Source organism: Cyprinus carpio, chromosome B17, assembly GCF_018340385.1.
Source record: "Cyprinus carpio isolate SPL01 chromosome B17, ASM1834038v1, whole genome shotgun sequence".
Taxonomy (NCBI): domain Eukaryota; kingdom Metazoa; phylum Chordata; class Actinopteri; order Cypriniformes; family Cyprinidae; genus Cyprinus; species Cyprinus carpio.
Genome location: NC_056613.1, coordinates 24563970 through 24583221, shown reverse-complemented (window position 1 = coordinate 24583221; position 19252 = coordinate 24563970). Strand labels below are relative to the sequence as shown.

The 19252-nt window shown below is 37.0% G+C and overlaps 2 protein-coding genes across 5 annotated transcripts in view; one reads left to right on the top strand and one right to left on the bottom strand.

The window, feature by feature from the left end:
* LOC109087857 (NUMB endocytic adaptor protein) overlaps positions 1–19252 on the top strand; it is a 590428-nt gene that overhangs the window by 206028 nt on the left and 365148 nt on the right. The window lies entirely within an intron of this gene.
* The window catches only part of LOC109087523 (fermitin family homolog 2-like), a 58194-nt gene that overhangs the window by 15735 nt on the left and 23207 nt on the right, over positions 1–19252 (bottom strand). Inside the window, exons 3-8 of the mRNA XM_042742059.1 lie at positions 18792–19025; positions 12254–12382; positions 8568–8600; positions 3006–3231; positions 2822–2924; positions 1476–1583 (exon numbers count right to left, since the gene is read on the bottom strand). Of these exons, the coding sequence (XP_042597993.1) occupies positions 1476–1583; positions 2822–2924; positions 3006–3231; positions 8568–8600; positions 12254–12382; positions 18792–19025 (833 nt within the window). The remainder of the gene's footprint in view (positions 1–1475; positions 1584–2821; positions 2925–3005; positions 3232–8567; positions 8601–12253; positions 12383–18791; positions 19026–19252) is intronic.

Here is a 19252-nt window from a genome sequence, read left to right as displayed (position 1 = left end):
GTCAAACTCTTACAAAATAAAGGTAAAATAAAATTAATAAATATTTACTTTAACCTCCTGACAGGACAAATATAAGTTCCTGTCCCACATTTTGCAAGCTACACTGTTCCTTGATGATTTTCACAATTAAATAAAACTGAATTTGTCAGTGTTCATGTTAAATGTGTTTTTCAGGTTTTAAACTTTTATGCATTTGTGAAATTTAACAATTATCTTGTATTTGTTTTCATGAACTGGTTTTAAACCGTTTTCATACATGCTGCAAAAATTGCAAAAGCTCTTACAAAATAAATTAAAAATAAAAAAAGCTAATGTAATATTTACTTTGACCTCCAGGAATGAACAAACAACATTTAACATTTTTAAATAATTTTCTGTAACAGTGTTATTTTTAGTATAATTGATACACTATTAGAGTTTTTCAATGGGTTTTTAATTCAAAATAATTTTTTTTATATATTTTATTTTTTTCCATTTAAATTTTAAAGTTAATTTTAACATTTATTTATCATTTTCTGTATCAGTATTATTTTAGTATCACTGATACACTGTTAGTTTTTTTCAATTCGTTTTAATTTGAAAATAAAATGTATATAAAAAAGATATGTATACTTTCTTTTTCAATTTTAGTAAAAGTTTAAAGTTAATAATTGAACATACTTCAACGATATTAACAAAAGTTTTGCTATTGTTTTTTTGTTAACTATAATACTATTCATGTATGAGTTTAAAGCCTGTGACCTCATTCTCCTAATTACAATTATCTGTCAAGCGTTCCCCGTGGTGCCACAGCGGACAGTTGGACTACAGAAGCATATTTCACTGTACGCTGATGACAGCTCCGCTTTCAAAATAGAGGCTGAAGGCATTTTCATGTCACCATCTCTCTGCTCAGATAAGAGTAGTTAGTAGGTGAATGACACAGATTTCTCTCAGCGGTTAACAGCCTCGCTATAATGCTGGCTAAACTTAGAGCTGCTGATGTTTGACGGAGCTGAGCTGTTCTACCCAGAGACACGTTCAGAGCCAGACTCACATCCTGACTGACTGAAACTCGCTGGACGGATGGGGAGGGACAGACTTGACTAATTTAAACTCGCTGTACGTAAACAGAGAAAGCCGACACCACTGATACCCCGGGTGGTCTCCCATGTCCCACCTCCCTCGAACAGACGCCGCTCTATATTTACATGATGTGAAGACAGTGAGGCGTCCTGAGGCGTTGTCACTCAACATTTATGAGGGTTTGAAATAGCAGGGTCATCGCTGGCCAAAGGTCCAGTGAAAACAAACGCCGCGGCCAAACGTTTGCACGCAGAAGATGCTACGCAGTCAGGCACAGAGCCCATCCAATTCATTAACAGGGTCAGAGGACCCGAGTGAAGACTGCACACTGTCAAACGACGGGCTTACACAGCAATCCTAACAGACCGAGCGCTCGCATAAATGCTGGCGTGGCTGGGACGCGCACGTACCTGCAGGGCGGCGAACATCATCATCTCCTCCTCGGTGCATTCGATCTCCTCCAGCAGGATGGCCCACTTGGCCTGCTCATACAGCTGGTTCACCCTGATGGCATCATACTGCAGGGGTCAGGAGAGGGTTAAAAACACGACACCACAACACCGTCCTTACAACATAGCTGCGTAGATTCCTCTGAGAGGCCTACGGGTGAGCATAATGCACACTATAACTAACTATACTCATATACAACCTTAAAGAGGTCTTGAAATTCAACACTTCATGTTTCCTGAGGTGCACTTATAATCTTAGTATGGTATTTTCAGCAAAAATGGTCATTATGTAGAAACAAACTGTCATTTTCTACCCACATTTAGCCTCTGATTTGAACGCTCTGTTAAAAGGGGCGTGTCCACTCTGAGACTTCAAAGGAAACTCCCACTGCTATGATTGGCTGAGATCTTTGCATATGAAATGAGCATTAGATGTGGATCTCTCTTGGAAACTTTTATTATGGCAGGATGAAATAATGGGGAAAAGTGTTGATTACAGCATTATATTTAGAGCATCGAAGCACTGCACTGAAGTCATGTCTACTGACTTTGATTTCTGCAATCTCACCAATACTTTTACCATAACTAACAAAGTGCAACACGATGTAAATAAGAGACTCGCTGAGCAATGCAAACTTTTTGGTGAGACTTTTGGTGAAAACGCTCCAGCTATTATAAATCTCTGATCACTTTCAGTATATAAAATAATCACAAAGTAGATGCTTTTCATGCTACTGACAGGAATATCAAGGAATATCAAGAATGTTTTGATCTTCCATTGCATGACACCTTTAGCATTATAGTTAGAGCTATACTTTATTGTCCTTTGTAGGGAATTTGTCTTGGACTCAAAGCTGCAGCAATACACAACAACCACACAAAACAACAACACTGTTGTTAGTTAAAATACTATCACAATTACTGCAATTTACTATTTAAAATCCTAATATATACAGGCATAAATGAACTCTTACAGTGATTGCTTTCACATAATGTAACTTTAGGTTTTATGTCCATTCAATTGTCTCTGTGAAAAAAATGTTTTCAATTTTTACCCTGGATTAATTTACAAACAAGGCACAATTTGAGGCAGGATTTTCAAAAAGACTGAAACTAAAAGACAATGCTGTGCGACTATATTGGATCCGACACTGTAACTGTTTTTGTTCTTACAGATCGTTTGGTTGGATTGCTTTATTTATGCGGCTTTGACCTAAATCACAGCAGCGTCCACCTGTGATTCTGGAATGTTCTATTCAGCTGTGTGTGCATATGATTATATGTGAAAAGGTGCAAAACACACTGACCTTTGGGTTGAGGTCAAAGAAGCTGTGGTACTTGAACCGGAGCAGAAGAACCTCGTTCTCCTTCACATCCTGCTCCATCAGAGATCTGGAGGAGTCCAGCCACTCACAAAGACATTCAGAGGAATATAAGCGCAAGCCTTCCTGAATCACAGAGTCTTCACACAGCAGATCTGTCCCGGCTTACCCCTGGTTGATCTTGGCCTTGTCCAGGAGGGACTGTGGCTTGTACATCTTGACCAGAATGTCGGGTGAGGTGATGGGCTGGCTGACAGCGAGGATGCTGGGATTGCCTTCTGACAGAGGACTGTCTCCAAACCACGCTGAGGTGGGGGACAGAGGGCTGCCGTCCCGAGAGTCATAGGTAGGTGTCATGGTCTTGCTGTAAAGTCCAGGACTAGAATAGATGCTTCCTGAAATGAGAGACATCTGTCAGTAACCACCCAAAACAGCCATCAAACCCCTTCACACGACAAGCCTGATGGAGGACTGGGCGGAATGACCATTATTTTAACGTTTCGTCTAGTAGAGAGTGATTTAGGTTTTGTAACCATGGTGTAACTGTAGGTTGTTTGTGCCTTTCAAGAAAAAGAGCAATTTGGTGTATTTATAAAGAAATCAACAGTCAGAGGTGTGCATATACTGTCTTACATATTAACAGGCACTTGCCACTTTGATTTAATTCTTTTTTTCATCATAATTTTTTTGCTTTTCTTCCGTTAAACTACAAAAAGAATGAAAAGATTAAAAATAGATTGTAATATTACACAAAATTAAATAGGAATAATTACACTGATACAAAACTAATTATTTTGGGTTGAGCTTTGGATCCTTTTCATATTTCCTAATTTGCTCCAATAGCAAGAAAGAAAAAAAAAATTACATAAGAGGTAAAACGTATCAAGATTATGTTGGTCAGAAGAGAGAAATGTGTCAAGTTTGCATGCTGCATAGTTGAAGTTTTATGTAATTTATTCCAAGGCAGGTTAACAACAAAATAAATAGTTATTATAAATGTACATTATTAAAAAACAGAACATTATAAATGAACAATAATCACATACTAACATTAGTACACAAAATATAAAAAAAAAAAAAAAAATAAAAACTCTAACATTATTACAAAACAAAAAACTTTCTGGTTTGATTCCATTAAATTTTAAATAAAAAGGTAAAGAATTTAAGATTTTTTACAGATAAAATTTAAGATATTACACAAGATTTAACATTTTTATAAAACAAATTACTTGGTTAAACTTTCTGCAAAAATAGCTAGTTTACAAGGTGGCAGGATTTTGTCATCCCACCCACTCCAGCCAGATACTGTACCAAATCCAGTGAGTGGAAATCACCAAGAACAGCACAATCACTGTTTCACGTGACTGCACAGTTCTGATGAAGGCAGCATGCAGAAACACACACAGTTCAACTCTGCGAGTGCACAAACAGCAGCGAGCACATCCAGCAGCATGAGGGGTCCGCGAGGAGACTGAGATCTCTATGAACCGGTGAATCAGCTGGGGCTCAGTGCACCGTTACAGCTGTTATCACCACACACCATTAACACATTCAGTCCATTAGTGCAGCATCATTTTTTAAACACTCCAGTCAATGCCTACAGGACAACTGGAGCACTTTTACCATTCTCCATACGGACCTCAAACTGCACAGGTCCTGCTGGTTATTATTAAAAGGAGACTCCTAGATGTTAATTAATATTACATAAGATCAGCTGTTCTCCAGCTGTGACGCATGTCATGGCACAACACCCACAGACCAACTATAACCTTCATCTGACCACTAGAGCTAGTGAAAGGATGACACCTAATGAACTAGATCAATAAAAGAAAACCTTAATGAGTGGAAGTGTCCTTAATATACGCTTATCATGTAGCAAACATTTATAAAAGTTAAGAGAGGCTATTCTATATTGTAAATATAATCACAACAGAAGTCACACTTAATGGACTTAGTCATATTTACCAGGTTTTATATATATATATATATATATATATATATATATATATATATATATATATATATATATATTTTTTTTTTTTTTTTTTTCATTCATTCCTTAGTAATAAATAAAACAAAGATTACTGGAGTATGTTTTACAATAAAATACTATTCTGTTTTAGTTTTCCTACTTTATGTTTACGTCACACAATGTCTTATTTTCTTTGTAATTAATTCTGAAATTTCTGAGTGAAAACACATCAACAACAAAAAAAAATAAAACTTTTAAATATTTAAATAATTCAATTAATAAAAAAAATAAATAAAAAAAAAAAAATTAAGCAAATTCAATATATAATAGATATATGCAAATGAATCCTTTTAAAGCAATGACAGCCCACACTAAATGTCTTAGACTGTGTGAGCAATAATGCAACGCAAAAATAAACTTCTGCTAGCGGTGCAAAGATGCAATTTAATGTGAAGATACAATCATCATGTCAACTGAATAAACTTGTTTATCTACTGTCATAAATCAGACAAATCACAGTTATACTACACATTCTTCTCTAACCACTCAAGCAACCGATCACAGAGTGAGTAAAACACAGAAGCAAAACCACGTATGTGGCAGTGAGAGGCCACAGTCATGCAGAGGGACAGGAAGTGCTTGTGGGGTGGCAGAGGTCATGAGAAAAGAAACTCAGAGGAAGGTCACTGGAGGGGTTTACACCGAGGAGGCCTGCGTTCGGATGTTTACTCGACTCTACGCACTGTTTGGGAATGTTCAAATGAATCCTGATCCACAAACACACATCACACTGAGGCTTCAGCTCAGACTCATGCTTGAAGGCACGTATAAAACCATGAACAGTGAGTGTTCACTTACTCCTATGCCAAATGACAAACTGTTTTACTAATCTATTAGATAATAACAGTGCTGCAAGGCCTCTTATATTAATTCATCATTTTCTGTAATTATTTTGGCTCAAACTTGCAGACTCTATTCAGACTGTTTTGTAGTAACTTTAATAGCTTTTAATTATCATCAAAAATGATAATTCTGTCATAATTTCCTCAACTTTGTCGTTCCGAACCCATAAGATTTTGTTCACCTTTGAAACACAAATGAAGATGAAACCTGAGAGGCTTCTGTCCCTCCATTAAAAGTCCATGCAGCCAAAACTTTGATCTAAAAGAAATCCATATGAAGAGAGTGGTTTAATCCAAGTCTTCTGAGGAGACACAATGGCTTAATATGATAAACAGATCTAATTTAGAATTCATATACAAACATTGATCGATGTACATACTTAGAGCACATCACATCAGACTAATCGGTATAATTCAACATAATGAATTAGACTGAAAACGAGAAGTGAGGGATAGACTTACAGTATGGCATGCATCGTTTTATGGGCTAAAAGAGTTTCTAGGGCCACTGAAAGTCTTTTGGAATGATGTTTCTTCAACTGAACATTTGGTATGCGGTTAAAAACAAATGGACACTGTACGTCTATCCCTAATGTCAGAATTTAAATATGATGCTACACTGACTACAGTCTGTGTGGTAAACAGAAGCTCACAGTGTTTGTGAATGTGAGAAAACTGGTGAGGTTCATTCTCATGTGTCATGCAAGCACATGTGACCCTGGACCACAAAACCAGTCATAAGGGTCAATTTCTCGAAATTGAGATTTATACATGATCTGAAAGCTGAATAAATAATCTCTCCATTGATGTATGGTTTGTTAGGAGGACAATATTTGTCTGAGATACAACTATTTGAAAATCTGGAATCTGAGGGAGCAAAAAAAATCTAAATATTGAGAAAATCATCTTTAAAGTTGTTCAAATGAAGTTCTTAGCAATGCATATTCTAATCAAAATCAATATACTATCAATATACTAATCAAAAATTAGGTTTTGATACATTTATGGTAGGAAATTTAAAAAAAATCTTCATGCAACATGATCTTTACTTAATATCTTAATGATTTTTTGCATAAAAGAAAAATCAATAATTTTGACCAATACAATGTTTTTCTGGCTATTGCTACAAATATACCCCAGCAATATAAGACTGCTTTTGTGCTCCAGGGACACATATGAACTTCCGCAAGAACCAATGAGGGTTGTTCTTGTTTGCCAAGCAAATATGTGCGCTCGTTAAACCTGTTCATAAAGCAAAGCAATCATTACGTCCTCAGAAGACTTGGATTCAACCATTAGATTTACATGGATTACTTTTACAGTGTATTTATTTATTTATTTTTGAAGCATCAGTGTATTGGTGGAATGAACTTTCAGTGGAGGAACAGAAACTATCCATTTAAAGTCTGTTGTACTGAAACTGTGATGGCTGCTTCTTAAACCTGGCATCATTTCGAGAGTGAGTCAGATGTTGATTCAGTAAATGCTCTGAACGATTCAGCAAAGCATTTATGCCCCTTATTTCCACCAACATGGTTCCTCTGTTGGTTCCTGGGCTGATGCCCACCCATCACTCTCATTCCACCATAGAAATAGCAGTTCTGGGTTGAAAACACTAGTTACAATCCATCCCTAAATCCTTGCTGACTGGAAAAATCGAAAAGTCAGAGAGCTTGAGTTGGGGGAAAAAAAAAAAAATTCTACAAGAGGTCTATAGACACTCTCTCTATATCTGCTGGCTTCAGCTGAATGTACAAAGAACGCTACATACGTTTGTGGAAACAGGCCAGATCACGAATATCTCTCAGATTCACCCGGTCGAGCTGGCGAAAGATCTGGAATTCCTTAAATTTGCCAGATTTTTGGAACAATTCATTATAAGAATAAATGCAAATATAGTCATTTTCTTGTGGATCGGACTACACTGGTCACGCTGTATTGCTTGCTTTTGTGTGCAGCCTGCAGGACAAAACACACATTTAGCCTTTATTTGATGGCAATTTAATTTGTTACATTCAATTCAGATTCCAAAACCACAGCTCAGATAAAATATAATTTCTTTTCTGTTGCGTTGGAGATTCAGCAGCAGTGAAGTTGCACCAATGAAAACAGTGGCAGGGACATTCATCTCAGCCTTAGGCGTGCATCAATATCTGATTTCCATACTGAGAATTCTTTCTTGCATTTATTTGCATGATGAATGTGTTATTGGCTCTTTCCTGTATTTTATTTCCAATCCCTGTGTATTTGACTTCATTTTGACCACTATTGTTTCGTTGCCTTGCAAGAACTGGTATTTCCTTCCTTCCAACTGCAGAAAAACTTTTGCAGCATGTAGTAGGGATGCTCTTGATTAAACTGCACTAAAAGTTCAAAGTTCTTTGTATGTCACATATGCATTCAATACAGAACCTTGAACCTTAGTAAACTGTTCAGTGCACACACATGCTGTCCATCAAGTGCATCCTGATATGCCTGCTTGTTTTTATAACCAGTTATGATGAGCTTGAGATAAAGCTTGAATAATCAATGTCAGTACTGGCTGGGTTAAAAATAATAATAATAATACCAAGCAGCATTTGCTGGGTAGCTCCTTGACCTGACCTTTCAGTCTTTTATCCCTACTTTTAATTCGATTTTAGGACAAAGCAAGACAATTTTAACAACCGATAAGGGAATGTAAGGGAATGCAGTGTTTGGGCAAAGCTCATCCCATGACCCTCAACACTGAAGCAGAGAGTCAGGTGACCAGAGCCAGGGATTTCTCAGGGTCAGCAGTGGTCAGCTGACTGCTCCAGCTGTGGTGAGAGGAGGTGAAGGAAGCAATGCAGGAAGCCAGAAAAACAGTGAGCCTTACCTTTTACCGGTCCAATGTATAGTATCTCAGAGGCTTGAGGAATGGAAGGAAATGGAGAAAAGGAAAAACAGAGAGAAAGAGGGGGAATGAAAGGATAGATTAAAGAGATTAACAGCTTGGAGGAAAAGGAAAGCGTTACCATGCAAAATGAGACATCAGAAGTAAACCAAAGTTTCAAAAAGAAAAGAACTAATATCTCAAATAAATAAATGAATGATTAAAAAGTTCAGGCAAAGAGGGCAGACCTAAGATGTTCATACACATTCCTAATAAACGTCATTCACTTTATCCTTTTCATTAAACTCATTCACTTTCCACTAGGGCTGCCCCCTAATAGTAGACTAATCGTCACTCGACCAGAAGAGGCTTGGCTGACCAAAATTATATTAGTTGCTTAGTCGCAGAAAAAGATAAAAAAATAAATAAATAATCCACAGACAAAGTCACACAGTCTGTGACTAACAGATCATTAATGGTTAGTCAGCGGTAATAAAGTACATCAGGCTATCATTCATCAACCTCAAAAATGCCTTATCATCTGAAATGTTAGTATTAGCAACTTTACATGGCCACTCAATCTAATGTTAACCTAGAGAAATGTGCGTATTGTGTCTGTGCGGAGCGTGAAGCTAAAATACTGGTCATTTTTGGTCATAAAGATAAGAGTAATACATCTTTCAAATCTGTAAGGACTCTACGTGTATTTGTGTGCACTCACAATAACAACAAATCATGCTTTTGTGAAATAATGAAAGCAAACAGGATGCTCTTTCTGCCGTCTCGGTCTCTGTGAACATGAGCGCGAAACTGTGTATATCTTTGACTTATAGACATTAAAAATATATCTATAGAGAGTGAAATGTATACTTTCAAATGAACCAATTCAAATGGAAGACAAATATTCTCAGATTATGTAATGCGTATGAAACATGCATACAGGCGCATCACTACTGCGGAGATGACGAGTCAGTGTCTCTCAAACCAAGAATAAAGAAAGCACTAGTTTATCAAATTATTAAAATGTTAATACAGCCTCCTTACGGTTTTTCCCTGAAACATTCATAATCATTACTTCTGCGGTGCACTGCACAGTGCAAGCTTTATGCATGTGCTTGAGCACTTATTAGGCTATAGGCAATTAAAGGCTCATAATAATGATTTAGATGGATTATTAATAAACGTGCAATTAGTCAACTAATGCTTCATATTGAAAGACTACTAGTCGACCAGAAAAATCCTTAGTTGAGGGCAGCCCTACTTTCCACAAATAAGGCTTTTTTTTAATTTTGTTTATTTTTTTACCTATAGAAAGTATTGGAAAATATTGTTCACCCACCTTAAAGTCAAAGTAGGTATTCTAAGAGCAGCTTTATTTTCTGTTCAAAATTTGAGACACAAACAATATACCACATTTTTGTAATTAAACCTCACAGTTATCAATTTAATATCAACTCAACACATCAAAATCTGTTGACTCAACTTCACTGTATTTTAATTGCTGGACAGCAACACATTTTTAAAACTAGTTATTTTACATATAATATTAGATTAATAGCTGATCGTAACATTTTTAGTCCACCTAAAGAACATGGTATTTGTACTTTTAGCTTATCTCACACAAGTAAATACGTAAATGAATCAATCTGTGTTTCTGCTCTTCTCTAGCTTACTTTCTAGTGTAGTTGTCTAATAAACAAGGATTTTATATGTTCTAAATATTGAAGTCTCTTTGACAAATTGCATTTGTTCCTCTTCTAATAAAAGCATCTGCTAAATGCATAAATGTGTATATGAAGTCCAGACACAGACCAGGAGAGGACAGAGCTCTACTTCTAGAGGAGATGGTGTTGTTTGAAGATCCGTAGAGGAAGGGAAAGGGACAACAATACTTATGAGTGGAGCTCATGTCCTGGTCACACCGTTATCAGAGCGATCCCTATCACGGCGACTCGAACTGAAATCCCTCCGAGAAGAGATCAAGCGGCGGGTCTTCGGCTCAAAGCGGCTCATGGCGGCTCCCGTTCCATTTTCTCCTTCCTAAAGGACCCTTTGTGCGGTAAAAACCAGCGTCTTTATGGACCTTAAACATGGGGAGTCCTGCACTATTTTAATGAGGGTCATCATGAGGTCAAATGGTATTAATGAAGGAACAAGTGTAGAACAGATCCCAGACACAAGCGTTTTGGCCTGCGTGTTGAGTTTGCATGGGGGATGCATTTGGGACAATACACCCTATTCATGTTGACCTGAGGAGATGGAGTCTGTCCTCTGTGCATCGTTAACGGATTGTAGCGCTTCATGTGTGGGGCGCTCGGTGATGTAGCTGCTCGGTTTCAAAATGGCAGCGTGACCAAATATGTGCGGAATCTGAACCATTCACGCTCCGCAGCAGGCCTGCAAATGATACGCTGCTCTCAACCCACACATTTCTCATTTCAGCACTGTTTCAACATAACAAGCCTTTTGTTTTCCTGCTCTTCAACCACACACACATCATTATGGAGCTTCATGGGTTCCACACTATCAAACACTGTGTACGACGCAAACAAAGCAATGCAATGTGGCACGACAATCAGAGTTGGTTAAGTCAACCGTCGCTATCTATTGCTCATACTTGGGTTTAAGATCCAACCTAACCTCAAATCCCAAGCACCTCAGTGCGTAACCCAACCTGCATGATTTGTGATGGATATGAACCATGCCTCAAGTTTGTTGCAGAGAGAAGTACCAAACTCTATTAAAATCAACTGGGTTGAGTTGCTTGGGCACTTACTGGGTTTCAATCCTGTCTAGGGGACCCAGAGCACTGGACATTTCACATTAGCATATCTTTAGTGCCTATGATGCAGCGATTGAGAAAATAAGGACTGAATCAAAGAATTGATCACAATCTATTTTTTCATTACACTTGAATTTTTTTCTGGATTTCTGATTTAACACATAATGGTGATGATCAAATTAAGGCATAAAACCTGACAAAAAGGGCACTTTTATCGTAAGAATGATATTTTATGAGTTCAGTTGATTAGACATGCTTTTTGATTATTAAAACGTTATTAAAGCATTAAAACAGAGAAATAAAATGGAATTCATAGTGCCCTAAAAATTTTGCTTTTGTTACAATGTTAATAAATTGCTGTTAAATTACACAAGCTTCATGATTCCAATTAAATAGATAAGCTTTTTAACTACTAAAATTGAATGCATGCACAGGATTGTGGGATATCACAGGCAGTGTAGAATACATCGTATCCTGCTTTCAAAACCTAGTCAGATGAAGCTATCTCAGTAGACTGGATGTGAGATGAGCACTGGATTCAGAAACGCCTTGTTGCCTTCCCACCTCTGTATCCTGTCTGCAGAGGCAGCATTTATCAGCTGTCAGAGACAGAAACTTAGTTTAGCTCCGTCCAAACGGGTCGATGATCTGAGTATGGTGTGTTGAATAAGGGAGACAGAAAATGTGCAGTGTGGCTGAACCTCAGGACTAGGACTGAAAACCAATGACTTGTTATGTTCCATGATGGTTATAATGCTGACTCATGTAGGCAGCTCACTAGGTACTGAAAAAAAAAAAACCCTACTATTTCCTAAAATGGACCTTATAGATATTTTGAGAAGGTAATGATAGAGAGATCAGTGCATTGATATTCTCAGAGGAATGGTGACGGCGATACGGGACGTACCTGATCCAGGAGTGAGCAGTGGTCCTTCCAGCTCCAGCGCCTCCTCCTCCGCCTCCTCCAGCTTTTTCTTCTTCTTCTTGGGGTCGCGGGGCTTGCGCAGTACGGAGAGCTCCTCAGGATGCCGGATGTCTGTGGAAGAGTGACTCGTTCTAATTAAAAGGTCGGACCATCACCCTCAAGACACAAGATGTGTCATTTCAACAGCAAAAGACATGCAGTGGAGACTTAGAAACAGACAAACGCAAGCTTCAATAAGTCTAGATGAATAGAGGCACATCACAAGTCATGTATATGTAATGTACATTTTTTAAAACAAGCTGGCTTAGTCATCTCATTTATCCAGAAATAATTGCTCCTAGAGTGGCCATGATGTCATGCTTGCAGGGCTGAGCATGTGGTTCATATCAGGTTTTTATAGATCTCATGCTTCGCTGCTAGAATTGCATTAATTATTCACATAATGTTAATTACAAAATTATAAAAATGTTCTGCATGTGCAAGCACTACTGAAATCTTCTTAAACTCAATTCTAGATAAAATTACACTTTCCAAGATGACCTCGAACTCTGCACAGGGTGAAAAATTCTATCCAACAAATAAAATGTTTTATCTTTAATTAATTAACTCTTTAATGGTTAAATTAAATTTCAGCAATCGAAAATCATGCAATGCTTATGCAATTTAATTTAATAATAATAATTATTATAACTACTACAGTGCTAATCAAATTAAGGGATAAAACATTAAATTAATCTTTTAAAATGTAACGAAATTCAAAATTTAACTTTCTTTTACAATTACAAAAAAACATATTCAACAACTTACACAAAAAAAAAAAAAAAAAAAAAATTGAAGAATTAAAAAATAAAAATACAATTAAATAAAAAAAAAAAAGCATTATTACTTTAGACATGCAGACTTCATTTTTCAATAGCAGTCTTTTGCAGTTTAATATTCCTAGGCACTAGTCTATATCATGATAAGACCAGCCCTACTTTTGATTTATTTATTCAAAATTTGCTGAATTCCATAACATTGCGTGTTATACTGTAAATTCCATTGTTGTGACTGGTTTTCGTCCGCATTTTCCAAAAATCAGAGGGCCCTAAACAGTGTCTGAAGATGTCTAAAGCAGTCCAGCGATCTAAAGAACCCTTGAGAAGACGACTCATGCAGAGTGAAACATTCAAAAAAACCATTGCCAGTAATCGGCAGTGACAGTTTCAGCATTAAATGACTTTTTATTGAAATTCTCGCAGTTTAATTCTGCACTACTTTAAGCATTATGGCAGGACGACTCGCACTCCCTGGATTTTCCACAGCTCTGGAGGAAACGAGTGTGACGGAGTGTGTTGGGGAGGGGCTTCATGGCTTGGCAGGAATGGCTTGTTTAGTTGTGTTACTAAAGCAAAAGCATTCCAGAGGTTTTAAGGACTACCAGATGGCAGTTCTCTCTCTCTCCGAGTCTGCCCTTTTACAGCCATATGTGAGCGAACTGTAGCAGGTCACTGGAGTGCTGCGAGGGAGCGAGCGCCTCCTCTGAAATTCCAATCAACAAACAGAAGATCCTTCAGCAAACGCTCCCAAATCAAACAGCCGTAACTCTCAAGAAACTCGCAGAGAACGCTCTGACTGAGAAACCACACATTTCTCATTTCATTTATTCTCTGACGAGCGGTCTGTGTGTTGGGCAGAGCGCTCTGCAGGAACGCAGTCTGCTCGCTCTAGGAGGCAAATAATACACACACTCCTAATCACTTCATGCCTCACATGAGAATACAACAGTAACGCGAGGAGAAAACGCCCACCAGAACAACTGACAGCACCAGAGAGAGAGTAAGCGGACTCTGAATGAAAACACAGACTAATTCAAGAGCTGCACTTCACATCACAGCTATTCACAACCATTTTCAGTTTAAGGCCTAAAGTAAGTACCTGCATATCACGGGGCTCTAGACCCATTCTTCCCACTGGTTGCTCTTTTACGAGTCACGACTAACTTTCTCAGTTGTTGTCTTAACCTGGGATTAATTAATGCATGCCGAAGAACTTTTATCATAGTTTAGTTGTATGGTAATGAACGTGTTCAGCATTCAACCCGTTCTTATTTTGTGAACGTGAATTCCTCTTTTGCGAATTCGCGATCTTGGTGTCACGTTTTACAAGAAAAGATAATCGTCTGTTTTGCTTATAATCTATACACCTTTCTCTTTTTAAGACTAAAACAAAAGATGGATACATTGTTACACTTAATTAAAAAGCACAACAATAAATCATTTGGCTACAGTGACAAACAATCTTACATGACGTTAATTAACAAAACTGAATAAGATGAAGCATGGCATACACCGCATGCTGTATTATATACCGAATAATAAATAACAGCATGTTTAGCGAACACTGAGGAATCAAATAAATTAAATGTGCAATATTTACAAAGATCTATTGACAGAAATGCAATATAATATACATAACCATTAGGGGTGTGAACCTACACTGGCCTTACGCTTCGGTTATGATTATGTCATCGATTCGGTTCAATTCGATATCACTGCATCCTCAATTTTCAATTAACCTTCATATTTATACAATTTTGTCAATAAATACAAGCAGTCAGATATATGAAGAACACAAATTATTTCAGAAAAATTCAATATCCATATGTGTACATTATTCTTCTATTACATCATACTGATATTCTCACACTTATAAAATCACACATATTAAATCGCACATTAAAATATCAAAAATAAATAATAAAATAAATATAATATAAAATTCAGTTAATAATGTTCAGTTTCTTGCACATACTAGGACCCTATGATTTCCGCGATGCAAAAAACGTGGACGGAATCCAAAAAAAAAAAAAAAAAAAAAAACTGAATTTACAGTTTAGCGCGGAATGTCACGGAATTTGTCAAATTTTGAATTAATTAATCAAAAGTAGGTCATTACACAAATCAAATCGCAATATGAATTAATATCTGTAAATATTAAGCCGGAAAAGTCGATTTAAATATGAGTCCTGCATGTTCTGTGTGACTGTAAATGAATGTCGCAGAACCACGGTTTTGTTTATTACACACAAATTGAAGCACGCGTGACGAGTCGCGGTGATTTCAGCGTCTGCTGTCTCTCTAAATGAGGACGTAAACACATGAACAACATCTCCAGAACTGCTCTGAGAGTCTCTTCATGAGCATTTGTAAAACTAGTGTCAAATCACATACACAGAACTGTCTTCACGGCAACCCGTCAAAATAAAAGTCCGGTTTAATTTAATTTAAAGTATTTGCCAGAAATGTATTACTACTGTTCAGCAGAATGTACATAGCCTACTACTACTAAAAAAAAAAAAAAAAAAAAAAAAAAACATTATTTTTTGGTAAACAAAGGGGATTTACTATTAAAATTAAAACATGGAAGAAATGCTGTGTGATTATTCCTTAAAAATAATGTTTGCTTAATTTTCTGTAATTAAAAGATTAATTAATGTTTTATGCCTTCATTTGATAACCAGATAAATTTAAATACACAACAGAATTTCTGAGGAAAAAAAAACATTTCATAAGGCTATTTTAAGAAAAAAGTTGTTTTTATGCATTTAAATAATCAGACATGCAACAACACTGAATTAGATAACAATAAAACATATGGTGAAGAAAAAATAAAACATCTGATAGGGCCCTAAACATGTAATTTTTGTTAAACTTTTAATAAATTGATGTGAAAATGTATAAGTTAAATAATTATAAATGAATTATAAATAATACAATTAAAAAAAAAAATTTAACCATTAAAAAGGAGTCGAGAAAAATTTAAACGAAAAAAAAAAAAAAAAAAAAAAAAAAAAAAAAATTTTAACGGAAACAGGTATTCATTTTGTCTTTCATATACATGGAATTTGGAAAAAATAAAACTGATTTCATATGGGCCCTAACACACCAATCGTTTCGCTTTATGAGACCACAGGAGCCTCAGGTATTCATTTTGTGTTGCATGTATATGCTTTTTTATAACTCTCAAATTGACGGCAGCCGCTGACGTGCATTTTATAATTCACCAAAGACCACAGTTTCAGATTAAAATCTTCTTTACTGTTCTACTGAAGAACTAAAAAAAGTCAACTACATCTTCGATGACCTGAGGGTTTAAGAAAAATTTACAGCAAACTTTCACTTTTTGGGTGAACTATCCTCTTAATAGGGGCATTTAAATATCACGTGTGCTTCAAGCACCATTCATTTCTGGTTATCTGTGATTCCTGAGCAGACGTCCACTTCTGTGGATCTCTCTCATCACTGGCAAACTCTGGCTCCATGACCAAGTGATTCCAATGAAGAGGAGACTCCCAATGTCTCTGGCAGCTGAGACACAGAGAGAGAGACAGCGTATGTGAGCTGAGTGATCACCGTCTCACTGTCTGTCTGCAGCTGCTGCCAGCTTTACTGCTGTAAACCTCCTGACCCTCATCCTTTCCTCACACTACTCCACACGCTCTACAAGACATGCATCTGGACACTAAATACACGAATGCCACTGCATTAGATAACAAAATATCAAACTCCAGTGTCATTTGCAAACAAACAATGCTGGGGCTTTTCTCAGAACTAACTGTGTCTCAATAAAAAAAAAATCTATATCAATGCTACCAATCTATTTGTACAAAAAAAAACTTTAAAGTCTTACCTTAAAAAAATATCTATATCAATGCTACCAATCTATTTGTACTAAGTCCTAAAATAATAATTAAACTGAACCGTTAAGGACCTGGAATTGTTAAGAGGAATCAAAACTGGAATCAAACCCATCTCTCATGTCAATCTCTTTTTTTTTTTTCCTTTTTTTTTCAGGTTTGAAATAAAATATAGCTGTTAGATGTTTTGCTTTGTGAGGCTGTAGTTACAAAAAATGATTATTTTGGCCTTTTACAACAATAAATCCTGTTGATCTACTGAAGTATTCACATAAATAATAAATGTAAATACCTATTTTTGTGTGTGTGAGAATTGAGGATCAATTCAAATCAATTTGAGAGAGGAAGTCATCTGACTTCTTTCCTGGTCGAAAGAGTTTTTTTGCTCATAAGTGCTCATAAGGCCTTGATTTCTAAATACGGACAAGGAAAAGTTACCATCAGCCAGTTACACTGATAAGAACGGTTTACGAAACAGGATTTGGAGCGGTTCAAGGGCATGCTGGGTCTTATCTATGCTACGTAATACAGATTAGTGTTTAACAAATAATAAAGACCAGTCAAAAGGCCAGAAAACAAGAAATGTGGTCAAGCACACCTTTAACCAATTCAGTTATTCAGGCATTATCACAAGCCTCAAAACAACAGCAGCACCACAGGATTTTCCGAAAGGTAGAATAATGATGCACAGAAGTAAATATCATCAGCATCATCATCAGTGTATTATTTGAGCCAGATTCTGTGCTAGGTCCATTTACAGATGAAATAAGAGCACAACAGAACGAAACAGACAACTTGTGAGCATCTCATGAAGAGAAGCGCACAGTTTGAGATGCTGAGAACAAAACAAGACATAACAGCAAACACGACATCCGTCTGATGCATGTGTACATACCAACAATTAAAAACAGAGCAGAACGAATAGAGTACATAAAGAAAACTGCTCCTTAATGCATGTTAAACAGCAAACCACACAAAAGGGTCTGGGTTCATTTACAGCGCTCACATTAGTTATTGAAGACATTGAAAATTAAAATGACATTTTTTACTGGCGCAATTTTTCTGTTTGTTACTTTGTTGTTAATATGAGGACTACAGGTTTAACTGAAATGCTGCAATACTGTGTGAAAGTGAATTAATTAAAATACTATACTAATTCAATGCTACTAGGGATAGGGATGCTTTAGCCGCTGAAGAGTTATTGTCTAAACCCTGTGTGTTTACATTGTCTTTGGCAGATTAATCAAGTTCCATTTATTTTTATTTTTTTAACAATTTGATTTTCAAAATAAGTATTATGTGAAAAAAGTACTAACTATATTGCGGCAATGTTGTTTTATTATGATTAAACTGACTGATATAGTATATTTTGGCATTATATTGATCATCAGTGTCCAAGATATCCACATAAGCATTAATCAGTATTGACAAAGCATACTTTAGATGTTTATTGCTATACGTATAATGCACTGTTTCACATACCGTTTTAAAAACAGCACGCTAACATTAGCTGGGGTGTTACAAAGCTAAAGGCTGTAGGCTTTTTAAAAAGCATGTGCCCTTAGATTGGTCTACAGGAAATACATCAGCACATGAAAACAATTGTGTTTGTCAGTGTATTTGATGGGGCCTCTGAGCTGTCGCTGTTTTCTGATTTAGCACCATCTCTCTACCAAAGCCTACATCTGTTCTCAGCACTGAAGGCTGAATGCGCTCTAATGTATAGCAAAATAACACAATTATCCTGACTTACTGTTCTTCACGACCAGCGGGGAGATCGAGTTATGCTAATGGAGATTTGAAAAAGTGGAGCAATATTTTAGGGAAGGCAGCAGCACTCACTGAAGGTTTTGCAGATGTCAGACACGGCCTTGAAGACGCGGTCAGAGAAGTTGACCTTCACCCTCATGTGCTTCATGTTGGGCAGCTGCAGGCGTAACAGCTTGTGCTGCGGCGTGAAGAGCAGCCTGGCGTCGGCCTGAATGCCGTATTTATCCAGCGTCCAGTGCGTCTTTAGCAGCCAGGTCTTCTTCTTCTCCCACCACAGCGCGTGATCTGACCAGTCCTTCTTCACATCTGCATGAAGACACATATGACGAGGTTAGGAACTACATCGACAAACACTGGCACAGGGAGGGATGAAAAGCAGAAGAGCTAAACCTGGCCTCTGATGCGATGGAGCTGAAAACGAGGTCAGCTGGAGGGAAACACGGTTAAGAGTCAGATGCGTTTGTGGAAGTGAACTTGCCAAACTTTGTATGTGTGAGTAAGAAGATCAGGGTCAAGCCTCGCTCTTTGTTCCG